General features: G+C 48.2%; 4 protein-coding genes and 4 non-coding genes across 9 annotated transcripts; 1 reads left to right on the top strand and 7 right to left on the bottom strand.

Annotated features, from left to right (window-relative positions):
• Positions 1–215: 215 nt before the first annotated feature.
• Positions 216–1,950, bottom strand: LOC117844508 (protein GAMETE EXPRESSED 1). Its single transcript, XM_034725203.2, has 5 exons — positions 1,478–1,950; positions 1,256–1,367; positions 985–1,171; positions 742–898; positions 216–643 (listed from the first exon to the last, which is right to left on the bottom strand). The coding sequence occupies exons 1-5, from the start codon at positions 1,810–1,812 to the stop codon at positions 373–375; spliced, it is 1,062 nt and encodes a 353-aa protein (XP_034581094.2). The 5' UTR covers positions 1,813–1,950; the 3' UTR covers positions 216–372.
• A 3,882-nt stretch (positions 1,951–5,832) lies between these two features.
• Positions 5,833–9,469, bottom strand: LOC117845681 (uncharacterized). The gene is made up of 3 exons (XM_034726745.2): positions 9,076–9,469; positions 8,299–8,475; positions 5,833–8,206 (listed from the first exon to the last, which is right to left on the bottom strand). The coding sequence occupies exons 2-3, from the start codon at positions 8,414–8,416 to the stop codon at positions 6,078–6,080; spliced, it is 2,247 nt and encodes a 748-aa protein (XP_034582636.1). The 5' UTR covers positions 8,417–8,475; positions 9,076–9,469; the 3' UTR covers positions 5,833–6,077.
• Positions 9,470–16,083: 6,614 nt separating this feature from the next.
• On the top strand, positions 16,084–21,294 carry LOC117843212 (serine/threonine-protein kinase AtPK2/AtPK19). Of its 2 annotated transcripts, none has more exons than XM_034723777.2 (7): positions 16,084–16,617; positions 18,904–19,801; positions 19,912–19,994; positions 20,078–20,198; positions 20,278–20,451; positions 20,560–20,664; positions 20,762–21,294. In XM_034723777.2, exons 2-7 carry the CDS (start codon positions 19,142–19,144, stop codon positions 21,077–21,079), a joined length of 1,461 nt encoding a protein of 486 aa, XP_034579668.1. In that variant the 5' UTR covers positions 16,084–16,617; positions 18,904–19,141; the 3' UTR covers positions 21,080–21,294. The 2 variants fall into 2 exon arrangements, with proteins under 2 accessions (XP_034579668.1, XP_034579667.1); XM_034723776.2 differs by lacking the exon at positions 16,084–16,617 and adding an exon at positions 17,492–17,684.
• A 293-nt stretch (positions 21,295–21,587) lies between these two features.
• LOC117843213 (eukaryotic translation initiation factor 2 subunit beta) lies at positions 21,588–25,605 on the bottom strand. Its single transcript, XM_034723778.2, has 10 exons — positions 25,460–25,605; positions 25,270–25,373; positions 24,562–24,667; positions 24,431–24,486; positions 24,278–24,329; positions 24,093–24,193; positions 23,603–23,748; positions 23,357–23,499; positions 23,085–23,170; positions 21,588–21,999 (listed from the first exon to the last, which is right to left on the bottom strand). Exons 2-10 carry the CDS (start codon positions 25,312–25,314, stop codon positions 21,928–21,930), a joined length of 807 nt encoding a protein of 268 aa, XP_034579669.1. The 5' UTR covers positions 25,315–25,373; positions 25,460–25,605; the 3' UTR covers positions 21,588–21,927.
• Positions 22,079–22,164, bottom strand: LOC117846696 (small nucleolar RNA SNORD34). The gene has a single exon (XR_004638422.1). It is a non-coding gene; the product is annotated as a small nucleolar RNA SNORD34 (small nucleolar RNA).
• On the bottom strand, positions 22,335–22,418 carry LOC117846694 (small nucleolar RNA SNORD34). The gene has a single exon (XR_004638419.1). It is a non-coding gene; the product is annotated as a small nucleolar RNA SNORD34 (small nucleolar RNA).
• Positions 22,587–22,670, bottom strand: LOC117846695 (small nucleolar RNA SNORD34). The gene has a single exon (XR_004638420.1). It is a non-coding gene; the product is annotated as a small nucleolar RNA SNORD34 (small nucleolar RNA).
• On the bottom strand, positions 22,839–22,916 carry LOC117846693 (small nucleolar RNA SNORD34). The gene has a single exon (XR_004638418.1). It is a non-coding gene; the product is annotated as a small nucleolar RNA SNORD34 (small nucleolar RNA).
• Positions 25,606–25,930: the final 325 nt, after the last annotated feature.

Raw genomic sequence — 25,930 nt, 5'->3', positions numbered from 1 at the left:
AATTCGTGATGACTGATGAGCCTTTTTCTGGGCAGAAAACGGGCCCATGTCAAACTCGGCCTGCGACTAATGGACTGCTGCTTCAACGGCCTTTTCGTTCTGGGCCGTTGAAAACTCAGGCCTTCCTTGGGCCTGGTAACGCTTCTTCTCTCGTTTTAAAAGATCAAGAAGCGTGGGAATGAAAACTCAACAAACGTCGGACGTTAGAACAAGAATGGCGAATCAATCAGATTTTGACAATGCATATTAATCCATCACAGCATGCTAAAACATCATCGTGTGAACAAATTTTCGTCAACATCTCATTTGGCACCTAAGATAAGAGGCCTCCTCCCAACACAAAAACTACTAAGATGGAGGACGTTTGACTGCCTACTTCCGCGACCGTAGATTGTACCTCCGGCCCACCAACGTTGCGATGGAGTTCTCGCCGACCTCCGGCAACACGACCTCGTAGCTCGGATCCACCTTGCTGTCCACCTCGTCCGCCAGCTCGTCGAAGACCCACGAGTAATCCATCAGGCTCCCCTCGCTCTCCTCCGTGTCGTACGGCAGCTGCGCCCTCCCGCCGGCGTTCTTCTCCAGCGCCCGGACTTTCTCCACCAGCGTCTGGAGGAGCCGGTGGTTCAGCGCCTCGTAGTCCCTGAAGGGCAATCAGCAAGTTAAAATTGCAGCAACGGTTTTGGTCAACATGCTACTGAAATTCTAAATATGCAGTTCGTTTGTCACATACTGGCATACCTGTAGGTGAATATAGAGTGAAGGATCTGGACAGTGGCGACCCCGAGGAACAGCATTCTGACCAAGAACACCTTGGACATGACCCAGAACTGCTTGTCCGAGTTGTCGGCGCCGATCTTGATCAGCCCAATCTCCAGGACTAGTGTGATGCAAAGACCTGACGGGGCAGACATGGATGTCAGCAAAAATGGGCATTCACCTGATGTAGAAATTAAGTTGTGAATTACAGGGATGAAATCATACCAAAGTAGAGCTGGCCCCGGATGCTGAACGTTTGCTTTGCACTAGTGAGCATGTAGATGAGGAACACGATGCAGCAGTAGAAGAAGAATGCCTTGATGAAGCGATACTCAGCTAGGATGGCGTTGTGCAGGATGTGCAGTTTATCCAGAGCGGCAAAAATGTTGGCCTGCTTTGCTCTGAACTCTTCCTGCGGGTGAAAAATTCAATAAGTAGGTGGGAGATTTGAAGGGACAAAATTATTTAGATTTTTCAGAATGAGATGGATAAGAACCTGTGCTTCCAGTATTGAGTGCGAGTTTTGGATGAGATGATCGTGGGCTTGCCGGGCCAATAGCTCTTCCTGCTGGCGTTGGCCAAACTGCGCAAGTTTCTCAACTGTTTCCCTGCAAATGCCTCGTTTAATCAGCATCTTTTTTTTTTTGCTTTCACATGTAAACTAACCATTCGTCCATGAACAATAATACAGAATGGGCAGTACACACAAATACAATACCTGCTTGCTTCAAGAGCTTTTGCTTGAAAGCTGTGGAGATTATTCAATCCTTCCATGGTCCGGCTCTGACGATCCAGCAGGTGCATCTGATTCTCCAATGACTTGCCAGCCACACTCCCAATATCATCAGCCTTGCTCTGCAAATCTTGCATCTTTGAAGACATTGAGTCGCCAACACTTTTTATTTCCCTCTTAACGTATCCTGTCTCCTCTTTCAGGTTATCCATCCCTTTACCAAGGCTCTCATACGACTCCTCGACGCGCGCCATGCCTGCGTCCATCTTCTCCCTCATCTCCGTTTGCCCTTCCTTGAGGGCTGCCTGAGCTTTAGCCATCTCCTTGGACTGCTCAAAGATGGCCTTCGAGTGATCCAGCACGCCATTGATCTGCTCCCCCACCTTCTTCGACGTCTCTGCCAGACGGTCGGTTTGTTCCTCGATCGATGATATCTTGTCCTGAACCTTTTCAGACTCCTTAATAATTTGATCTGACCTCTCCTCGATCACCTCGAGCTTCTCCTCGGGGCGACCCTTCTCTATTTCGCGCGTGAAACTTGGCGTTTCGTCGCGGGAATTAAAAAGTGAAAGAACCGGAGATTTTCATGACTTGTTGGAGCGGCGAGATCAGGGAGCCTGCGGAACGGCGGCGTCAGCGATTCGTCAGCTTGAAGAAGGATGGCTGCTCGTTCAGGAGCGGATTCAGTGCCGCGCAAACGAAAAACATCCTGGATGATCCTTCCTGCGAGCTGTGTGGACAACTTGAAGACTGTGACCATATTATCTTCCGATGCGGCTTCGCCCTGAACGTTTCGGAATCGCTCGGTGTCCCAACTGAAAACGCAACCGTCAAACAGCTGATGGTTGCAGTAGCCCGTCCGACAACGCTGCCGGCCCGTCATCCTTCTTCTCGTCTGTTGGATGGTTTGGAAACAGAGAAATTTTTTTTGCTACATTTTTTAAGCTCATTGAACAAGCGCTTGTTGTTCGTCTCCTTCAGTTACATTTTGTAAGCCCATTAAACAAGCGCTTGTTCTTCGTCTCCTTCAGTACATTTTTTAAGCGCTTGTTCTCGTCTCCACGGCCAGCCGCCAGCTGTCGCACGGCACGCCGCCGCGCCGGCCGAGGTCCCCGGCGGAGCCCACCAGCGGGCGCAGCGCGTGGATCACCGGCGCCGCCACCTCCTCCTCGACGAAGCGCTCCGCGGCCGCCTGGACGGCCCGCGCCGCCGTCGGCATCCGGAGGCCGCTCAGCTCCCACGCGCCGCCGCAGGAGGTGCTACCGGCCACGAGGGCCACGAGAAGGACGAGCCTGGCTGTCGCCATGGCCGCGATCTGAGTCTGCTAAGCTAAGCCGGTACTGGACAGTGTGCTGCTTAGCTTGTTGAGATGAACGGCGGCAGGCCACGAATGGCCCATGAACGGCGGCAGCAGTTTCACTCCGCGTGAAACTCACGCAGTAAGAAGCGACGTGTCGGGTCTCTATTCGTGAGCAGTAACCTGAGGTCTCCGTTGGCCAGCAAAATCTTCGTGCCTATGAGGTTTCTCATATAAAAATCAAATGATCAAATATATACATATCCACAAGATATTCACATGAATACTCTTTTTTCTATTATCATTGGAAAGCCTGACCATTACATGTCACCATCTTAGAAGTTACAGTACAGTGGATGGTGTAACACTCGTACTGTCATCATGAAAATTCAGTTGGCAATATCTATTCATTTCAATTTTCCAGGGAGGTGCAGGTTCGTATGCAGCATTGCTTTTAGGAAGAGCGGTACCAACCATGCATATACTAAATTGTTGTATCAATGGAATAAAATTGCAAACAATAAACAACGGGCCATGGAGATGAAAAGAGGACAGGAAATGATCTCCAACCAAGACGCACATCAGGGACAAGTTTAAAATTACTTTGCAAGAGAGTTAACCTTGCCTTCAAATGCTATATGACCAGATTTCTGATTAATGAGATAAGCAACCTACTTGGCAAATTTATGGGAATAAAGCACTTATCAAACTGAAGCATGGACATAATCTTTTCACTAAACTATCGAACAAATCACGAGATGTCTTATAAAACCCTAGAAATGCAGGTTGCTCGGAGACTTGAAATCTAAATTCTATACAATGCAGATTACCAAATTAATTTGGACGGCCAGTGAAAACCCCAAAAAAATTCTAAGCAGAGTGAGTTCAAACACTGAAAAAAGCACATTAGCAGATATGTCTTACAAAACACAAACAATTGCACAACTAGCCCATTATCATCACATGTTTGGAACTTTGGATTACATGTCAACCATATGAAAAATACACGAGAAGCATGGAATGTACATCTCATTAGCTAGTGTAATAACAATAATCAAGATGTAAGTTGTACTGGCTACAGACTTGTAAAAAGACTACCAGTAAAGAATGAACAAGATGGAAATGCAGGTTGCTCAGAGACTTCAACTTTAATTTCTATGCAATGCAGATTACTAAATTAATTTCAGTGATCACTGCAACGCCAAATAAATTCAGATTGCGCAGATGTCTCAGATTTCCCAAAAAATTATATGCAAATCAATTAAATAATTCAGATTTCTTTTTTTATGAATACAGATTAACATAGTAATTTGGGTGGTCAGTGAAACCCCAAAGACAGATTGCTCAAATTTCCCCAAAATTATCTACAGATTACTCAAATAAATCAGATTTCTTCTCCATAGAATGCAGATTAACAAATTAATTTGGGTGGTCACTGAAACCCCCAAAGAAAATCAGATTGCTTAGATGTCTCGGATTTCCCCAAAACTATTAACAGATTTCAAAGATAATTCAAGTACACTGCAAGGGCGAATTCAGTTATAACTATAGAACTGGCACAATCCTACCAACTTTGAACAACATAACAACCATATATCAATCTACATGTCGGACATATATAACTTACACTTGGTAAGCTAGTGTAACAAGACTAATGACATCATGTAAGTTAAACTAATGCACAAAATTTAGCATATAGGATCAGAGAGAATACTTTGGAAAAGAAACAGAGGGATAACCTTGTAGGGGCAACAGGCAGTAAAGTTAGGTAGGTACACTAGATAGGGAACATAGAGAGTATTTTGATGAGGCAGATGTGGCTGACCTATACAAAGCTAGTAGAAATTCTAGGAAAATACTCTATGGACAGCCTAACAGTAGATGACATGAGGATAAGATATGAAGATCCAGAAATATACACCATATAGATACCATATACAAATGCCAAAAAGGATGATAGCGCATGGTAGAAGACATATGGGTACATAAAGCCACCAAACAGGAGCAAAATTTGTGACGATCAGTCAAGATTTTCAAGAACTACATTGTGAAGTATTATACCAAACAAAGGTAGTAGAATTTTTTTATGAATAAGAACATTACAAATTGTTGGCATGTATAGAAATGGTATTTATAACCGCAGCAGTAGTGCCAAACAGAGTTAGTAGCACTTCTGGTGAACCCCAACAAGAAAGTTTGCTACCAAGACTACAACAAGACAAAACAACATCACAACTCGGAATTTCTACATAATAAACATATTTGTTGGCAAGGTTCTGAAACCTATATGCTATATATTTACAATTCTCATGTATATTCTTAATGGCATCAAATAAATCATTTCTACCCATACTGCAAACAAGAATAGATCAAATCACACAGAAAAGAAGAAAAACGAGATCTGCCTTTGCGACCTTGATATTGTCCTAGAACTCATGAAGACGACTATAAAGGGAGATATCAAACCCTAGACGACCACATCGAAATAGCAACCAGTCAGTGCTCCAAATAGACACATCATCTCATCCGATTTGGGATCCGCATGAACATTTGAACTAAAATCGATCGCAGATGCACATCACCAAGGACATGTTAGACCACACTGTACAATAATACTCCATTACACCAAATAGAAGTAGAGCTAAATCAGAACTACAATTACAGAGATTAACTCAAATCAAATCGAGATCTAAAATACGCAATCAAATGAAGAACTAAACAGTAAAAAAAGGAACCAAAATAACAAACAATTGAGCACCCAGAACTCAATCGACCTGGGTCGGCGGCGGCAGTCGAGGGAAGGCAGCTTGTGGCTGCAACGGCAGTAGGGGAGCTTGGCGCCCGTCGTTGAGGAGGGGCAGCCGTGGATCTGCAGGCCGGAGCGACGGCGATTGCTATCGGGGTAGGGGCAGCAGTGGTCGGCGCGGAGGTGAGGAGCGGCGGCGGCGCAGTCGGCAAGGAATTGCGACGGCAGCAGAGCGGAAATACGAGGGAGTCGATCTCAAAAAGAAAAACGAGGGGAGTCCGGAAGACAAAAAGCAGATGACAGAGCAGATCAGCAAGGATTCTTTCTGAGATTCGTAATGCTGGATATTCACATTTCGTTAGTACCGCATTTTCACGGTCGAATTTTTTTTTTGGACAAGCAAGCTGGCCGTAAATCAATACGGCAGCTAAAATGAATGGTACAGCTACATCTATAAGAATTGCAAAAAACCAGAAGTGCAGTGATTGAATTCCAAAACCTCCATTCCAGCAATATGCACGATCCTACCCTGCTATGTGCTATCACTTGATCCTGATGGCTCCCGGTGCAGGGGTCCCCTTGCCGAGAATCCCTGGGAGCGGCCAACGACCAGACCCTCTCGCCACCGATCTCTTCAGCGCGCCGCCGTCTTCCTCGTCGGAGTCATCGACGTCGTAGTCGTAGACGCAAACACCTTTCCCTTTCCTGTCGTACCGACCCACGTCAGGCGTCGTCCGCTCACTGAAGCTCTCGTACAGGTCAGGGGAGTGCCGGAGCAGCTCGCTCGCCGACCCGTACCCCATCAGCCGGTGCAGCCTGCCCACCACTTTCGTCCCGTCCATGGTGTCGAACGACGTGTTCCTCGAGACGTGAAGCGGATGGTCGTCCTCCGTCGAGTAGCTGCTCAGCCCGAAGCCGTCGACGAACGGCGCGAACGGGTCCGGCTGTCCCGCGCAGCCTCCGCCGCCGTGCAGCTCGGAACCGTCCGTGCTGAACTGATCGAGGGAGTCCTGGTAAGCCTTCTTCCTGGCCGGGTCCCTGTAGGAGTAGGAGAGCACCGTCGAGCAGGCGCCGCACCGAAGCTTGCGCACCGTCTTGGTCGAGACGGCGAAGTCGGCGGGCACCTGGACCAGCGTGAAGCAGCTGGAGCAGACGATGAACGGTGCGCCCTTCAGCATCGGCCGGCAGTGGTTGCGCGGTGGCAGGCGACGCTTGGCCTCCTTGGCCGCCGGCGGTGGCTTCCGCGGCGCGGATGGCTCCGGTGCTCTGGGCCTGCAGCAGTGTCCCCGGCAGCTGCCGCACTCCGGCTTGCCGTGGTGGCGGCAGCAGCCGTGGCGGCACGGCCTTAGCTGCACGGTGTGGCAGCACGGGTCGGCTCTGCACCGGCGGTAGCGCCGTGACGGCAATCCACGGGGAGGAGGCGGAGCAGAAACTTGGCCGTGCTTGACCGCACGGTGGCTGTCTGCGGCGGCAGCTGCACGACGAGCTCTGGCGGCAGGGAGGCCCGAGGCCACGGCCGCGCGAGACACGTAGCCTTCTTGCTTGGGAAGACGAGGAGGGCGAGCGCGTGGCGTTGGATTGAGCTCTGGGGACTTCCTGAAAAGTTCAGAGAGGTCGCCTTTCAGCTCTTCCACTGTCTTCAGAATCTTCTTCCGCAAGGGGGCCAAGTTTTCTGCTTCAAGCTCATGGCGGGAGGGGCTCAACGCCTTTTCCCCGGCAGCAGCAGCAACAGTGTCATCTTCCTTTGCCAACACACCTCGTGCAGACTGAACAGCTGGGGCTTGAGCTGATTTCGGCGCAAGTTCTTCGTGATGGTGGTGGTACTGTGGCTGCACTGCGGCTTCACCTGAATGTTTCTTTCTTGCAGCGTCGGGTGATTCAGCCTGGCGTTTCATCCTCTTCTCTGTATCGTCCTGCAATTCAGAAGTAGCATCTTTGTTTCCTCCGGGGAAGTGGACACTGACGCCGGGAGAAGTAGCAGTGCGCTCGGCGACACCGCCGTCTCTTGGTCTGCGACCTTCAGAATTGTCAAAGACCTCCTGATTGGCAACACTCTGATCATGTTCCCTCTTCTCGATCACTGCTTCTTGCCCAGAAACACGATCCCTTGCCGACACAAGGTCACCGGACTCGCGTCGGCTCGTCGTGTCAGTGCCTTGGCGCCTGCTGCTTGTGGCATCAGGGGTGCTGCTGGTACTTGCAACATCATCAGAACCATGCCTCCTCGCGAACACGAGATCACCGGACTCGCGTCGGCTTGTTGTGTCAATGCCTTGGCGACTGCTACTTGTAGCAGTAGGAGTGCTGCTGGTGCTGGCAACATCACCGAAACCATGCCTCCTCGCCGAGACGATATCGCCGGACTCGCCTTGGCTTCTCGTGTGAGTGCCTTGGCACCTGCTACTTGTAACAGTGGGAGTGCTGCTGGTGCTGGCAACATCACTGGAACCATGCCTCCTCGCCGACACGAGATCACCGGACTCATGCCGGCTTGTCGTGTCGGTGGCTCGGTGCCTGCTGCTCGTGGCCTCAAGAGAAGTGGGGGTGCTGGACCTGCTGGTGCTCGCGACGTCAGTGGAGTCCAAGTGTCTGCTCTGAGGAGGCAGCGCACTCCTTGAAGGTGAAGGCGAACCCTTGGGCGCATCTCCTGTGTTGCCGGTGCGGTTTTTCGCTGTACGAGCACAGGAGAATCCATCAGAAATCTGTAGTGTGACCAGGCATCCAAATGCTAGCGATTGAAACAAGAGCGGAGCCTGAAATTACCTCGAAGACTAGTGCCGCATCCACCGCATTGGTAGACGGGTGCGCCGGGCTCCTCAAGAACGCTGTGGCACTTCGGACATCTCACACGGCGAACCGGTCTGGCGTCTGAATTTTCCATGAGCCGACAGGCCCCCAGGACATCAGGAGCTGCCGCCGATGATCGGAGGACGCCGCTGCCTGTGGTGTCAAACAGTTAACAGGGAAACACATGAGCATTCTGTTCACATCTTATAATTCTACAGAGATAAACGGATATCAGGAAAGAGATTTTGTACTTATATGTAACGTCTGGTAGGCAAAGTCTGACTTAAGTGCGAATGATGATGACAGAGAAAGAACGGTAAGCATGTAAAAGCGACACCTATATTTGAACTGTTCTCCTTTTCATTTTTTCAGGAAACGTTCGAACTGTTCTTTTCCTTTCGGTAAACAAATAGTAAGTGCACTAAAACCGCTCATTGATCCCACTCTAAAGAGGAAAGAAAGAAAAATAAAACTAGTACCGTTTAGTCCACTACTCATTTCAGTTAGGCTGTACTGCAAAGTCCAGAATTCCAGGAGAGAAATTGCCTAGTAATAACTTCTGTTTGGACAGAACGGGCAACAGCCAAGGCAAGGAAAACAGGTGTTTTGCAGTGCAAGCTAAGATTTCTGTGCATTTGGTTCAAATTCCCTGAATCTACTGCCACATACCGCATGTATGCATGAAATGGAACTGAGATACCAGAACATTCTGGAAGGAAATCGCAATCTGAAGGAACAGAGCGGCGCACTCACCTCTGCTTTCCCCTTCCCGTCGACTCGAGACGCTTCTTCTTCCCCTCGCTCCCGTGCCGCCCTTCTCGTCCCCAACTGCTCCTCCGAATCCAATCCCCGGGGTGCTCCGCTATATATGCCTCCCGCGTCCCCGGGCTTCAACTCTCGGTGGTTGCGGTTGCCTAACCGGGCGAATGAACAATTTAGTTATGGACGGGGATGGATGGGGAGCTCCCTCCGCGCCGCGGGGTAGTACGTGTGAACTGCGAAGCGAAGCGAGCGAGCTGATAGACCGCTGCAGGTGCTGTTGCTTGGTGCTGGTGGGCGGCGCGCGCGAGGGAGCAGAGCAATAGAAAAAGAAGGGAGAAGCAAAGAAGTGGCCAGAGGGTGAGCTCATGAAAAACGATGGCGCGTGCTCGGCAAATATTTATATACGCGGAGGGGGTGCTTGCGGAGGAGGAGAGGAGAAAAGGGGAGGAGGCGGCGAGGAAGGGTGCGGGCGACCGCTTCAACGACAACGAGTGGTCTGGCCGGGGCGGGACGTCCACCACTGCCTGGAGAGGCAGGGGGGGGATCGGAGGGAGGGCCAGGTCGCCTGGCGGGACCGTGTCGCCGACGCCGGTCGCGCATGCCACCGCGTCGTCATCCCGCGCGGGCGCGAGCACGTAGGATAGGAACCGCATCCCTTCTGGATGCCAGCGTGGTGGTGGTGCCCGCGGGTGTGGTGGTGACTGCTGACTGGCGGATGGCGCGCGCGTTTTCTCCGGGGGGCAGCGGGCGACCGCGACGCGTAGCGGCTGACACGGCTTCTATCTTGACGCCCACCGGGGATGGGCGGGTCGCGTTCGCGGACACGCGGCCCCGGTGGGGAAAGGCGGCCGGGGCGCCGGGTTGTTGCCGCCTTGCCGGGCCCGGAGAGGTGCGGTCCGGTGGCCGTCTTTCTTTTCAAGGATGATGAAGGAGGTAGGCGCGGCGCAGTTGGAAAAAAGTTGAGGTTTTGTAGGGGCGCAGGTCTGGGATCGGGGCACCCACCCACCACCACAATTCAACTAGGCGGCGTGTTCAGGCGGTACGCGATCACGTCCAAAAGGCGGTGCGGTGCGGCTGAGATGACAAATCGGACGACCGGGGGATGCATCATGCACGATGATGATTGTGCGCCGGCCGACGCATGGATGATTAGCTCGTGTAGCAGCGTGGCGTAAAGCTTGGGGCTCTGCTCTCCAGGGAGTTAGTTATTGTACATGGCGGCCCAAGCTTTGTTCACAACTTGACGACCATTGCACACCCTTTTCCTTTTCTTAAGGGTCCAGGACCCGGGTACTAATTTAGGACTGCAGCTTCCCTGTTCCCTTAACATGTTCCCATCCGTGTCTCCGAACACGTGGAGAGCATCAAATCGCTCCTCTCCAGGGGCGGGCCTTTTGTTTTTTCCGTCCCAGCTCCACATGCACACGCCACGAGAAAACGGCGCCGTCCGTCAGCCCCGTTCCTCCCGTTCTTTCTCCTCCCCTGCTGGAAGCTGCTCGCCTAGCATATGCTGTGAGGAGATCGATTTAGATGCAGGAAGCGACGGCACAAAACTCGATTTGGGTTGCGGCAAACTTCCATTCAGCGACAAGGAAGTCGATTTGGGCAGAAGCAACTTTTGCCCAAATCAACCTCGATACTAGCTGCTTGGATTTCGATTTGCATTATCGGGATCCCGATTCCTGCTTCGGGATTTCAAATTGGGTGGTCGGGATCTCGATTCATGGTGCAGGTTCTCGATTTGGGTGGTGAGGAATTTTATTTTAGCATTTTTTTTGGCTGCTCGTCGAGTTAAGGTTGTCGTGGTGGAACATTGACCTGATAGGCATCAATTCCTTCAAGAATCTTTTCTTTACAGTGTAGTGCGGCAGCAATATGTTGTGATTGGCGTCATTTTTTTAAAACCGACTTTGTAACTACCGCTAATGTTAATGTGGGGAACGAAACTAATGAGATGTTTCCGTTTTCTCGATGCGGGCTTGTTGACGCCTTGACGGAAAAAATAGAGCTTAGCTCCTAGAGGGAAGCCAATAGATGGCTTCCACGTGTTGGGACATGAAAAGGAAACACGCAAGCTGCAGCCTTCGTCGCCCCCCCCCCCCCCCCCCCCCCCCCCCCCCCCCAAATGCGCACCAGGTGCATCTCAAGAAATCATCCTGTGCGCAACAATGAACTCGGGCGGAAGCGTCAATCGAGATCCAATCGGGCCGCCATTGAATGGGCCTCCCTGCTCGAGTCACCGGGGGTGCTCCAGGTGCCGGTGGCGATGGTGCTCCAGCCATCTGGTCCAGTCGTCGGTGGTGGTCCTTGAGCTAGCAGGGCTCCAGAAGCTGGTGGTTCACTAGGAGCGGGTGGTCCTCGTGCTCCAGCGATCGGTGATTTTTCTGCCGTCGTTGCTCATCCTTGCCTTCTCCTTCTTCCTTTTGATATGCAATCCACCGACTGTGCAGGTACCAGCTGGGAATCAACTTTTCCGTTCCGAGGTCGGGCGGCGCAGCAGCATTTATTGGGTTGGGCCCATCGGATCGATGATCCCATCCGTACAGCCGCAGCCGCAGGCATGGCGTCACCATGCGACCTCCTCCTCCTCCTTTTTGTTAAGCAACCGCCTCACCTGCTGCCATATTCCCTGGGGCAAAGCAAAACAAAAGTAGGTAGGTGATGCAAAAAGTCAACGCGGCACATACCAGTGGAGTGGGTTCAGGTGAAAATACTGCATGCGCCTCAATTCTCTTCTCAATCCGGTCCACCGTGGCATTTGATATGCCTAAATTAAAACTAACGGAATACCTAAAAACGGCTTAAAAAACTCCTACGGTGTACCTATATGAATTGTTATCCCTAAATATTTTAGGCTATGACCTAAGTGCCCCCCGTGGGAAGGCCAACCGCCTCGCTAGGGATTGTTCTGCCCCATGACCACCACCGCACTTTCCCCACCGGCGACTCCTCCGTCCATGGATCTCACATCTGACCTTGAGCCCGCGTGACCTCACCCTCTATCATAGATATATCTATTGGCTCACCAGAAGGTTTGGACAGTCTTAAATATGGGCCTGGATACTGAGATGCATCTGACATGGAGATTATGGTGCAGGATGGCGTAATCTACATGGAAAGACAGGAACTAGTTGAGGATTAGAAAAAGTACTCGTAGTAATAAAAGTACATGTAATTCTGCCCCCGACAATATAAGGTGAGGCAGGGACCCCCTCCAAAGCAATTAATCCAACCAACACACAGGATGTAGTGTATTACGCAATATAGCGGTCCGAACCTATCTAAATCGTGTGTCTGTATTTACCTTCGAGTTTCTGATCTCGACGAGCCCTACTAACCAAAACACTACCTCGGGCACCCTCCTCGGTAGGTTGCCGGGTTTAAACATCGATAGCTGACGCGTCAGGTAGGAGACCTCGCCGAGAATCCACTAGCGAACTCGATGGCACAAAGTCATCAACAAGCCAATCGTCGTGTTCGAAGCAGGCGCGGCGTTCATTTTCAGCTCCTGGGTTTGCATCGCAGACGGCACTGGAAATTTCCACCGCCATATCGCGTCGACCCTGGAGAAGAAGCAGCAAATCATAAAGCTTCAGCACCAAGCTTTGGAGGATCTCGTTGAGAATTCTGGTGAATTTTCAATTTCTGACTTAGTCAGAGGCTGGGGGATGAGTCCGAGTTCAACTCGACTTCTCCCGCCAATCGGATTGACTTTCACGAGCCGACACATAAGCCATCGTGCGAGTCGGACTACCACCCGAATCGATTCCCATTCGGACTCCCCAACGCGACCACTAGTTATCAGGCTACCCTGTCCAGATCACAATACAATACGGATACGATCGAGGACCTCAACTACTACTCGGATCCGGACGAGGAGACTCCTTTATTAGGTCCGCAGTAGGACTTAGTAATCACGTCAACTCCCCAAGGCAGATTTGTCTACTGGCCCAACACGAAGTCACTCGCTCTTGCCAAAGATGATGATTTGCGCCTCATCACCTACCTCAACATTCTCCTGTACCATGAGGGAGCTCCTCTGTCGCCCATCTACAAGGAAGACGACACCACAAAGGTCATCACTTCAAGCTCGGGAAGCCACTCTCCAGAGCGAGAACTTTTCACCGTCAGAGCAACGGGACAAAAACCCGTGACATGAGCATCACCCCGATGACGTCTCGTAGGATGAACTCACCGCTAACATTATTGAAGAAGAGATCAAAGCTCAAAGAACTCGACGACAAGCAAGAAACGCCGCAAGAGCATAGCGCCACCGCCGACTTGCAGCAGACCTACCAATTCAGAACCTGGATAACGCCTTTGAAGCAGTTCAAACACGTCACCATCGTACTCCCCTGGCTATCGTCGCCTCCATGCAGATGGGGAAGTAGATGACTTTGGTGTCGTCATTTTTGGTAAGAGCAGGTGACTTCATGTTAGGCCAGTAGACAAATCTACCTTGGGGAGTTGATGTGACTACCAGGTCCTGTTGCGGACTTGATAAAGGAGTCTCTTCGTCTGGGTCCGAGTAGTAGTCGAGATTCTCGATCGTATCTGTATCGAATTGTGATCTAGACAGGGCAGTCGACTTGGGTGGTAGTCCAACTCGCATGATGACTTATGTTCCAACTCGTGAAAACCAATCCGATTGGTGGGAGAAGTCGAGTTGAACTCAAACTCATCCCTGTAGCCTCTGACTAGGTCAGAAATTGAAAATTCGTTGAAATTCTCGATGAGATCCTCCAGAGCTTGGTTCTGGAGCTTCATGGTTTGATGCTTCTTTTCCGGGGTCGACGCAATGTGGCGGTGAAAATTTCCAGCACCGTCTACGATGCAAACTCAGGAGTCGATGACAAACATCGTGCCTGCTTCGAACGCGATGATTGGCTTGATGATGACTTATGCCATCGAGTTCACCAGTAGATTCTCGGTGAGGGCCCTATTCATGTTCTCTAAGCTTCTCGCTGATATGCCTCCAATTTCTAAACCCATCACCTGCTAAGGAACTAGAACTCCTGCTAGTGCTAGACTTGAAGATTTTACAGCAGAAACAAAAAACTTTGTCAACATGCTTCGAATAAACTAACCAGTTTCTATCATGTACCTTTCCATTGCTTAATTTTCTAGAATAATGAGCATATGAAAAATATCTTGAGGCAGCATCTAGAGGAAATTCGATATTTTCTTCTCTTATAGATCCTTTCTTAACTAATATGTCTCTTGCTTTATTATCAAGATTATCCTAATTTTTTTGATCATAAATATCTAAAGTGTAAACTGGTTGATCATCAATAGTAGCAGACTGTGCATGTGCACCTGATGCATTTACTATATTCTCAGAGTCACTTACATTATTATCATAGACGTTGATGTTAACACTTTCTTTCTGATTCCCATTAGTTGATTCATCCACAACAACTATTGCCAACTCATCTGGGTTCGTCGAAGCGCCCGTATTACTCTCAGCGCCCTGATTACTCTTGCAAAATTTATCCATAGCTCCTCTCTGTGATTCTATCAACTCATCCACATGTCGTTTTCTTTTCGTTTTCTCGCTACCTGATTCATTTTTTCTAGACGACATGATATCCCACGGTGTTGCAATTATTATAAATACATAATAGTTATAAATCAGTTGAGATTAAATAACTTGTGATAGTGAATTAATAATTAATGGTATGGAGAATTGGGGAATTGACAATCGAATCACCTGATCACAGAAGCGAATTGACGATCTCCTATCTGATCTCCACCCGTCTGCCGTTCCACGTGGCCGCGTCGTTCATACCTAGGGGTTGTTCGCCGTGAGAGGAGAGTTCAGAGTCCCTGCTAAGTAGTGAGTACTACCTATGCAAGCGCCAACCGCAAGCAACAAGCCGAGAACCGGCGGGCAGCGACGGCCCTGGCCCTTTAGCGGCAGTCGAGTACAGAGTACCAAGCTCGAGCAAAGGAAAGGATCAAAGGAATTGGATCTAATCGCAATTAGACGAATCGGCACTCGATCGGTCGCCTTGATCGCGTCGTCTACTCGTCTGCTGGGCTACCGCATGCATAAATAATTACAGCTCACCAAGTCACCGGCCTTGGGCCATGCTACATGCAGGCTGCATGCGACCTGCGTAGCAGGGCAATAATTACGGCTCACCAGCCTTGGGCCGTGGTACATGCAGGCTGCATGCGACCTGCGCAGCAGGGCAATAAGCACACCTAGGGTGGGGCCCTTGAGATTTGGGGGCTCGGGGCGGCCGCACACTGTGCCCCCCCTCTCACAGGGCCGGCCCTGTGCGAGGAGGCGGGCTGGCGCAGGGAGGGGAGCAGCGACAGCCGCCACGGTGAGGCGGGTAGCGGTGGCTAGGAGCAGAGGATGACAATAGGTGCTAAGATTTTGCAAATTAGCCCCTGAAAAAAGATTTCATTTGTGGATTAATCCTTGGATGAAATATAGGTCATCAAGATATGCTGTTGGAGAAGGTACCTAAAATTTTCTCTCTCTTATATTAAAACTAATTTTAGATCACCAATTTTACACATGGTGTTGAAGATTTTCTCTCTCTTATACTAAAACTAATTTTATATCACCAGTTTTACATATGGTGTTGGAGATACTCTAAATCCAATGGATAGGCAGAGCTATCTACAAAACTGATTGGAGGGTCTTGAAGCCCTTTTTCCACCTCTTGCACATTGTTTTCTCGTTTTGTGGTGTGTTGGGTGTCGCCACTATCAATTCAAAGACGGATCGGTTTGTTTTTTCATATTACGTTGAACATGCAACTTATATAGTCGATTAAAAAGGAAAGGAACATCCTCTCAAAAAACAAAAAAGGGAAGGAACATGTAACTTAGGCCACCAGTTCCCTATCTTGACGCAAGGACGAAAACCTGTTCCGTGACAACGACTTTTCCTACGAATCTACTAGTAGTTGGTTATGTTTACTCGGCAAATGCAATTTGTCAACAGACAATGTTATTATTATTAAAAAGAAAAAGAAAGAAAACAAAGTGAGAGCCGGGGCTTTCGGTTGATCATGCCAAAAGCCTCTCATCCGTCAGCCTACTGCCATGAACAAGCCTCCCCATCTCCACTGCGCTCGAGGAAGATGAGACCCCTGTCTAAACTCCCCAACTCAATCCTTGCTACAGTTCCAACAGGGCGAATCTAAGGCGATTCTCTTTCCGGCGACCAAATCGACGGGTTCTCCTCGCCTCCGGCGGCCTTGCCGGCGCTGGGGGATTCGGGGAACCTTCGATTTGGCCATCCGGTGTATATACCCTATACTACTAGGCTTGGTTTGAGTAGGCTAGGGTAAGGTTGCTCGCCGGCGGTGACGGCGGAGCTAGGGTGCCCGGGAGCGGCGGCGACAGCGGGGCTGCTCTATCGGCGAATAAGCTCCTTCTCCGGCTTTTTTTGAACGAAACCTTCTCCGGCTTTGAAGATGGTCCGCATGTCTTCTCCGGTGAAGATTTTGTTCCTCTTCGTTCCTCCGATGGAGATTGCGACGGCGGTGTCGTCTCCGGTGAGGATCGAATGAGGTTAGTTCTGGTCTGTCTTCTTGCAAAGGGGATGGATCTTCTGTGCTCCCCTGTGAGCTTTCTCTTCCGGGCTGGTGCTTTCGTCGCCGGCGGTGGATCCGTTGCTAGGCTGTTGCTTCTTTCTGGAAGTGATAGCTCTTGGGGTGGTTTGTTTCTTGGCGTGTCGGTTTTCTTGTTGGGTTTTGCCAGAGCTGTGCTCCAGTTTACTCAGGAGAGGGAGAGGTTGGGTTGTTAGATTGGGAAGCTTGACGGCCGATGCTCTTCTACCGAGGATGTCTTGCGGCTTACCTTCGTTTGGTGTCGGCTTCTTTGTCTGGGCACGAGGTGAAGAAGGTGGTGGTGTGATCTGGCGCACTGATCTGCAGCTCCAGGAGATGCACAGGCACGAAGAACTGAGGAAGAAGAAGAGGGTCTTCGTTGTAATTTTTGGATTTCTTAGGGACCCTTGTGCTAAAAGGGGATGCACTGTTCTTGTACCTGTTTTCTTTTAATATGATGTTATCCCTTCTCGCAAAAAAAAAAGTGTTATTTTCCATCACCCTCGATCCGTTTTTTGGATGATCAACGTGAAACGTTTTTTGGATACGTTGGGTGATGAACATGGGCTGAGAAACGGTTGGGCTCGGCCTATCTCAGCTAGGCCCACTCGGCCTCCTCAGCCCATCAACTTCGAAGCGACGGCCGGCACACAGCTGTCCGGTCAACGTGATTTCCCGCGAGTCGGAAAAGATAAACGAGTAATCAGATCCAGATAGAAACGAACTGGCGGCTGGGCAGAACCTGGCCCACAGTTAGCCACAGACCGGTGGGCCTCCCGCGCCCGATTGGTTGGACGGCGGCGAGGCGTGGCGTGGCGTGCTCCACAACGTGCGCCTATTCGGAACGGAAGGCACCCAGCCCGCATACGCTTTCCCCTTCCTTCCTCGGCACTCCTCACTCGCCACCACCAACCAACCATCCATCCACGCGCCCCCGCGCTCCTCGCCCCTGCCGCCCAAGGAGCAAAGCGGATCGGAGGCCGGAGCTGAGGACGCCGCTAGCCCTCTCCTCTCTTCCATCGGCGATAGGTATCGGAGAATTGCCCTCCCTCTTCTTTTGTGCTGCATCTTTTTTGTTCGTCGGCTCCAATCCACGCGCAGAGGTCCCCTGCGATCCACGCAGGGCGCAGAAGGAACGAATCGGCCGTGCGGTTCGGTTTCCTTGCTCGGCTGATCGGTTCCCTAGTTCGTTTCCCTCTGCGAAGTTTTCCTGTCGCTCGGGGCGGTTGGTTGCCTCCACCGTTACGATTTCGATGTGGTTGAGCTGGCAAGGAGAGCACGCGATTTCTGTTACCAATTATTCGGCTGCCTCAGCCAGATTGCCAGTCGTTTGCCCACGCAAGGGCTTAATTAGGAGTTTGTTGGCAGCTGGGATCCGAAACTCGTAATTGGTGTACACTGGCAGTCTGTCACCTGCTACTGGATAATGCGGATAGGATGATAGGATTGGAGGGTTTGGGTAAATTCTGAGACTACAGCTATAATAGGATACCATTGCCAGGATAATAGGATAGGAGGATTTGGGGTAAACTTTTAGACAGCAGGCATAGGTCCTACTTTGTTAGGGGAACAAACTTATGACTTGCTAAGCAGGTTCTGTGCTTCTACTCTAAAAGTTTAGGAGCTTAGTTTTGCGAACTGGTGATTTCTTGCCATGCTCTAATGCTTCAGTTATGTAGTTTTGATAGTGTTAGTTCACATTAGCAGAATGATAAGAATTCCTTTGGCATTTAAGATGCTCAGCACACACTTGTCAGTGCAACTTCATTACTTATAAGCTGCGAATTTGCATAGTTACCCCCTTACTCGCTGACATATGGTGTTGGAGTCTTTAAGGTACCTGGAAAGCAGTGCTAATAATCCCGTGTTGTGACACTGTGTCGTAATGGTTAACTTACTGTCATTATTTCTGGAGATTTAGAGAAATCAGCTATAGTATTTTTGGCTGGATTTCTCTTTAACTTTTATAGCATCATTCAAATTAAAATTTGTTTTTCAGTTATTGGATCTGTCCATAATGTCAGTATGCAGAAATCCTAGCGAAAGGTCTGAAGAACTTGCTAGGATTTGTAATTTCTCCTTTACCTTCCTCTGCATAAAAGCTTCCTTTAGAGTTGCAGCCAATAGCACACAGAGATAGGGTATCCCTGTCTGTTTTTTCCCGTACAAATTTCCTTTCTCCTTTCTGGTCTTCTTTGCGTGAAAGATAATGCTAACCAAATATGAAATATCCATTTTTTGTGTCCAGCGTTGACGTCTTCGGCTTCATGAGTTCAGGGAAAGCACTGGCATCCAGCATTTCTCATTCAACAGTAAACAGCAGCATCTTCTTTCTCTGCCTTTTTGCGGGATACTTGGGAATTCCTGGTCGAAGCTTCCCCTTGCTTAAGGCTGTTATTCGCAGTGGAGGAAGCCTAATTTAGTCCTAACTGTGGGAGAAGAATTTAGTGCAGAAGCTGTCCTAGGATTTGGTAGGCCTTTGGAAGATGGTCTCTTCTCAGCCTTCGTCTCTAACAGCAGCCCTTGCACAGGGCCCCAACCTCTGCCCAGTCAAGATACTTCTCCCAATGGGCCCCCCAGATGTTGTCTCATCAGAAAGTATTGAGTATGATTTCTCTGATGTTTTTGGTTCCACCCCAGTGCAAACGCCAACAAATCTTTGTGGTCATGAACCGGACAGCCCTGCACATACTGTTGAGTCCAATGAAGAGATTTACAATGATCCTGTTGTCATTATCAAGCGATCCCATTCTCTTGTCGGTCCAACATCACTTGTTAGTCGGTCCTTGCTACTTAGCAAGCTCAGTCTAGGAAAAACAGAGGGATCATCGGAACTTGTAAAGTGCCTCTCAGAAGAAAAGGAAGGGGACCAAGGGCAGCTCAGCGACGAAGAGTTTGATAATGCTATGACAGAGGATGAGGGTGTTGGGCTTGATGACTTTGAAATCTTGAAGCTTGTTGGCCAAGGGGCATTTGGCAAAGTATTTCAGGTGAGAAAGAAAAATACTTCAGAGATATATGCAATGAAAGTTATGAGGAAGGATAAGATATTGGAAAATAACCATGCTGAGTATATGAAAGCTGAGAGAGAGATATTGACAAAAGTTGACCACCCTTTCATAGTGCAGCTGAGGTACTCATTTCAGGTAAACTGTTGTTGTGCATATTCTCACCATTATACACTGCACAGAAAGAAGAGATTATGTTTGGTGAAATCCTAGTACAAATTTTAAAATGCAATTGTCTGATCATGCAGACAAAATATCGACTTTACCTTGTCCTGGACTTCATAAATGGGGGGCATCTTTTCTTTCAGCTCTACAAGCAAGGATTATTTAGGTATCTTCCATTTCTTGCTAATAGTTTTGTTTGTCAAAAGGCAGTAGCACTGGCACTGAAACTTTTCTGGTTTCACATAACAGGGAGGAGCTTGCAAGAATCTATACAGCTGAAATTGTATCTGCTGTAGCTCATCTTCATGCGAATGGAATCATGCATAGGGATCTCAAGCCCGAAAACATCCTCCTTGATGCTGATGGCCATGTAAGAATCCAACACGACAACTGGCATCTTTACTAGTTACTCAATTTGCTGACATATCTTTCTTTGCCCGCATTTCTAGGCCATGCTCACCGACTTTGGCCTTGCAAAGGAATTCTGTGAAAATACTCGATCAAACTCGATGTGTGGCACTCTTGAGTACATGGCCCCGGAAATTATTCTTGGCCGGGGGCATGATAAGGCTGCGGACTGGTGGAGCGTGGGAATCCTCCTCTTTGAAATGCTTACAGGCAAGGTGAGTTGCATGGTTGCATCAGAGCCTCACGTGAGATAGATATTGTGGGGTAGATGGTGCCATCTAGTTTGCTTTCATTGCTAATTGTTCATACTCGTTGCAACACAGCCCCCATTTGTTGGGAACAGGGACAAAGTTCAGCAGAAGGTTGTAAAAGAAAAGCTGAAGCTTCCTTCATTTTTGTCTAGTGAAGCTCATTCCCTCCTGAAAGGCGTAAGCAAATTCATTCCCCTTTGATCTTATTGTTTTAATCAGCATAGAATCATTAGCTTGATTTGAGCTGACGTTCTCAATTCCCACCATTTTCCAGCTGCTGCACAAGGAGCCCAACAAGCGGCTGGGCAGCGGCCCTGGGGGCAGCAACGAGATAAGGAACCACAAGTGGTTCAAGCCGATCAACTGGAGGAAGCTGGAGGCCCGTCAGATCCAGCCAAGCTTCCGGCCGAATGTCGCGGGGCTGACCTGCATCGCCAACTTCGACGAGTGCTGGACGAAGACGCCCGTGCTGGACTCCCCGGTGGCCACCCCCGCTGGCGGCGGGCACGACAACTTCGCGGGGTTCACTTATGTCAGGCCTGCGCCGATCCTTGAGGAGGTGAAGCCATCAAGCTCTAGGCTGAAAGACTAGGATGGTTAGCGCATTTAAAATATGCGTACAATTTTGATCGAGTGAGACGTTATGTAGATATGTCTTCTGTGATGTATCTGCAGAAGAGACGATGTTTCTGTATCGTGTTGTGCATCAACCATATACCATTTGCATGGAAACACAGGCTAGGAACAAATAGTTTATTTTATCATGTTGAAATATGTTAATGGTAAGTGAATATTGAGGTTTGGTAATTTGACATTTCATTTCAAAACTGACGCGCAGCAGTTTTTTGTGTCCCTGGTGAAGAGCGGTTCCATGCTTAATTCATAGACCCTGTTTGTTTGAAGTTGAAGTTGCTCAACTTTTGATGCGTGTCAAGAAAAAGTGATTTGATGAAATGGGACAGCGGGCTTCTCAAAAGCCTCTTCGATCGCCTTCCATTGCACTATTGAGCCAAACAACGGGGGAACGGTTTTTCAGATAGAAGGGGACCAGACAAAACACTTTTACTAGAAACTAGCATACGTTCCATGATCAGAGCATATAACGTGCAATGAACAAACATTGCAGAATACATAACTACTTTTCATAACGAATCTAGTGAAGTCAATTTGTGCAAATTTAGATGAAATTACATTTGTGGTAGGAGGAACTAGCTGTTCAACTGCCATCTACCGTTATTTGTTAAACTCATCCGGCCCCAAAACCAGCCACATATATAGATAATCATAATTTGAAACTCAGCTGCATTCACATGACACGAAAAAGAAATACACGGCCACAAAGGTCGCAGTACAAAATTGGTCACCAAAGCGGAGCACAAGCTCAATTCTAACACCATATGGCAGCTCACAGGACTAACGATCCGAAGCTTTGTATTGTGTTCAGGCCTTCCGACGACCAACTTGAGCAACGAACCCAGCCTTGATGGGAGCAACAGACCTTGAAGATCCACACTAGAGAGCAAAAGAAATACCTCATTCAGAGTTGCGATCAAGGAAACAGCAACAAAGTCTAAAATTGATTTAAAAGAATGGCAGCAGCAGAGCTTTGCAGATAATATCACACTATTTCACTCAAACAATGTAGGCAAATAAGTCTGCAATTCATCATAGGCTTAGCAAGGACATACACAATAATGAGGTAGCTTATTTCAGCACAGCAGATGATTGATTCATAAAAGAAAACTCAAGTAACAAGATAAGGCTCGCATGAAAAAATACCTAGAAACGAAAATAAGTGATAGTAAAACCAATAGCAGATACTGCATGCCACAACTTTATGGCCTTGTTTAAGCCTCAGCAATTGCACTTCTTATCACAGAACACTTGTCAAACAATGTAGGCAATGAAGTTGCAACTCATCATTGGCAGAAATGGTATCTAGAGCAGCAAATAAGTGATTTTTGCGAACCAAAAAAAGACAGAAAACAATTGTTTCATTTAGAAAGAAATTAATATACGCAAAAATATCTAGAGCAGCAAAATAAGTGATGCTAAAACCAACCGGAGAGAATGCATGGCACGAATTGACGATATTGTATTTAAGCCTCAGTAATTGCACTTCTTATCACAGAACACTTGTCAAACAATGTAGGCAATGAAGTTGCAACTCATCATTGGCAGAAATGGTATCTAGAGAAGCAAATAAGTGATTTTTGCGAACCAAAAAAAGCCAGAAAACAATTGTTTCATTTAGAAAGAATTTAATGTACGCAAAAATATCTAGAGCAGCAAAATAAGTGATGCTAACAACAACCGGAGAGAATGCATGGCATGAATTGACAAGATTGTATTTAAGCCTCAGAAATTGCAATTCTTATCAGACTTTCAAACAATGTAGGCAATAAAGTTGCAACTCATCATTGGCTGAACCATAAGCAAACGATGCCGGGATTCATTGTGTCAGCTAACAATGTTCATAGTCAGCAATCAGGCGTAAACTGGAATGTAACTGGGCATAACTGAATGTGGCCAGAGTAGATGGAAAATATATCAAATCGCAACCCACACTTCTACATGCTTTTGAAAAGACAGTTTACCTGTTCACAACGAAGGAAGAACAGACGATTTTCCTTGGATAGAATGGTATCAGGGCTCTTACATCCATTGCAGATGACATACTCATCTGAAAGGTGTAAAAATTGCATAAGTTTCAGATAGCACACATAGAGTACACGAATCTAAAGCAACTTGCAGGGAGCGAAATAGTAAAAAAAAAACAATTCAGCAGGTATGCTTATAAGAGGAACGCAACAATCTGTTCAGAAACAGGCATACCACAAATGTCAACACCATTGAATTGGTAACTTACTAATGTATCTCCTCAAGATAGCCTCAAAGTTTTTGGGAGCAAATCTTCCTTTGATCACCAGCCTTTGCTGCCCATCAAGTGATCCACTTGTTCCCATTTCAGCGAGCAAAAACATCATCACATGCTCAGGTTGCCTATGCATCCTGGAGGTACAATTTGATGAGTTAATCATAGTTTTATCCATTGGAAAGAGTACTTGAGAAATTATCGCTTAAAAATAACAATCAAAGTGATGTTGAAACTCACGTTTTACACAGGTCCATAAAATTAACAAAAACTGTCTTCTTTGTTCCCTCCCTAAGAACTTGAGGTGGCCTCATAACAGTTCTACGCCTGTCCCCGGCAAGATCTGGGTTGTTCTCACGAAGAATGTTGAACACTCTGTCCAGGAGCTGCAACAGAAATACCAAATGTCAAATTTCACAAGCAAAAAGGTAGCACAGCGCTCTACTTCTGCATGGGAGACTGGCAGTGGCAAAAAGTAATAAAAATTAATGACACAGAATGATGCATATTTTAGTGCTCCCAAAGCTAGATGTCAGAATCACTCAGGTCATAAAGTGGAAACAACAGAATGTGGTTGTAATATCATAAAACACCTCCAAACACAAATTTAATATGGATGTAAAGATCTCAAAAATTGCTTAACATATTCCACCAGAACACTATAGCATAACCGTTGCACAGAGATTCATGTTTAGAAAGGAAAAAAAATGGCAGAAAAATATTGAAGTACCTCTTCGTATTTGTAGTCCCTGTCAGTTCCATCCCAAGGGTATCTAGGGCCACCTCCAAGCATAATGCCTTCCCCTTGTTCATCATCTACAGCTTGATCATCTAAAGAGCAGGGACTCAGATATTGCAAAACAGCAAAAGCAGTCAACAAGAGCAGGGTTTGAATCAATAACAAGGGAAATGCACCTTGGGTGTCCTCCCCATCTCCAAGGTCAGCAAGAGATGAATCAAGATCCACCTGAAAGATTGTAGGATGAATAAATGTAAAACCTCACTTCATTTGCTCTCCTTCACTTCAGACATTGCACAATCAAGCCCTCTAAGTGTCCACAACCTAACCTGTTTCTTCTTCTTCTTCTTCATCCCACTGAAGTTGAGTTCAGCAGGCTCTGAGACTGAGGATGACAAGAAGGGCATTAACAAAGATTCTCCAGTGAATCACCAACTGTTTTTGTGGCAGAAATGTTTACCTGCCAAGCTTTCTGTCTTATCTGCCAGTTTGTCCACTTCATCAGAAGGGTCTTGGATGGAAACCTTCTTCTTCTTCTTCTTCTTGGTTGGATCAAAGGGAGCAAGCTGTAGGACATGAAAAATAGATACATAAACATGTGGTCATAAACAAAAAAGGAGGAAAAGCATCAAGCCATCAATCAATTAGTTAACTGAGTACTGAAGGCTGACGAGAAGGTAGTGAAGTCTTAACTAAGTTGAGACAAGTTTGATACAGCCACAAGTAACTAAGCTAAATAAAATCCAATCAACTACTCGCAACTCCATTCTGTTTGTAAATATCCCAGAGTTTCCCGAATTCATTTCTGGCTGATCGATTTCAGGTAAATTTGTTAGTGTTCAAAGCAGGCAAGTGCTAATATAACCCGTGAGAAAGGCATAGATTCGCTACTTCGGGCTTGAACAATCTCATTGTCCGCTGATAGACTAATTCTAGACGATCCGACACAAAAGAGACGACACTAATCGACGGATGCCCACACAAAGGCAGGCCGAAATACATCCACCCCAGCAAGATCCCGGTACGTATGTAGCGCAAAAGCAAGCTCAGGACACCCTCAAATCAACCCGCAACAGCCAACAAGCTCAACCCTAGCTCGAACTACATCGCATCAAGGATTGCAACGTATCGATCAGGGAGGCGAAGGAATAAGAAGTGAGCCTCTCACCTCCGAGACCTCCTCCCTCTTCTCCGCGTGCTCCTCATCCGCCATGGCTGACACGCTCGCCTTCACCTCCGAGAGGCGCCTCCTCGAACCGAGCGCTCCGATCCCTGCAAAGGCACGAACTTGTTCAGATCGAATGCGGGGGCGCTGGTTCGATTCGATCGGCGCGAGATGCTCGTATAGGAGTTCTTACGGGCGGAGAGAGCGCGCGCGAGCGAGAAAGAGACTGCGGCGGCGACGGCGGCGGCGGCGGCGTGGGGTGCTTCGGGTTAGGGTTTTCTCAGACTCCTCTTGGCTCTCACCTTATCTTTTCTACTGCATCCGTATTTAGAAATCACGATAATTCCAGGGTTATATGGGCAAAAGCGTTCACCGCCTCAATCCCAGCCGCTTGACTTCGATCGAACGGATCTTTTGTCGACTTATTGGTGCTGGACTACGAAATATGTTACCTCCTGGGGTTCTTACTGAAACATTCTAACCGACGAGTCAATCTGAACCGTTTGTTTTGGATCGAACGCGACGCATCGTTCTAGGAAAACCCCCTTACAATATTCGAATTGACTTGCGTCGCCGTCGTCCCCCTGCAAATGTCTGCCACTTGCGAGCGGCCTCGATCCCTTCCCAACGCCGGCATGGCGAGACGAGTTGTTCGAGTGCGCAC

This window comes from Setaria viridis, chromosome 2 (assembly GCF_005286985.2).
Source record: "Setaria viridis chromosome 2, Setaria_viridis_v4.0, whole genome shotgun sequence".
In the NCBI taxonomy this organism is placed as follows: domain Eukaryota; kingdom Viridiplantae; phylum Streptophyta; class Magnoliopsida; order Poales; family Poaceae; genus Setaria; species Setaria viridis.
Note: the sequence above shows the minus strand (reverse complement) of the source record. Positions and strands in the feature narration are given on the sequence as shown.

Coding starts and splice junctions, on each gene's coding strand:
- LOC117843213 (XM_034723778.2), bottom strand. CDS start 25,314: ATGGCGGATGAGGAGCACGCGGAGAAGAGGGAGGAGGTCTCGGAG. Junction 23,500..23,602: donor TTTATGGACCTGTGTAAAAC/GTGAGTTTCAAC, acceptor TTGTACCTCCAG/GATGCATAGGCAACCTGAGC. Junction 23,171..23,356: donor TATCTTGAGGAGATACATTA/GTAAGTTACCAA, acceptor TACACCTTTCAG/ATGAGTATGTCATCTGCAAT.
- LOC117844508 (XM_034725203.2), bottom strand. CDS start 1,812: ATGGCTAAAGCTCAGGCAGCCCTCAAGGAAGGGCAAACGGAGATGAGG. Junction 1,368..1,477: donor AAAGCTCTTGAAGCAAGCAG/GTATTGTATTTG, acceptor AGGCATTTGCAG/GGAAACAGTTGAGAAACTTG. Junction 644..741: donor CACTCTATATTCACCTACAG/GTATGCCAGTAT, acceptor ATTGCCCTTCAG/GGACTACGAGGCGCTGAACC.
- LOC117845681 (XM_034726745.2), bottom strand. CDS start 8,416: ATGGAAAATTCAGACGCCAGACCGGTTCGCCGTGTGAGATGTCCGAAG. Junction 8,207..8,298: donor ATGCGGCACTAGTCTTCGAG/GTAATTTCAGGC, acceptor GTGCTCGTACAG/CGAAAAACCGCACCGGCAAC.
- LOC117843212 (XM_034723777.2), top strand. CDS start 19,142: ATGGTCTCTTCTCAGCCTTCGTCTCTAACAGCAGCCCTTGCACAGGGC. Junction 19,995..20,077: donor TACAAGCAAGGATTATTTAG/GTATCTTCCATT, acceptor TTCACATAACAG/GGAGGAGCTTGCAAGAATCT. Junction 20,199..20,277: donor TCCTTGATGCTGATGGCCAT/GTAAGAATCCAA, acceptor CCGCATTTCTAG/GCCATGCTCACCGACTTTGG.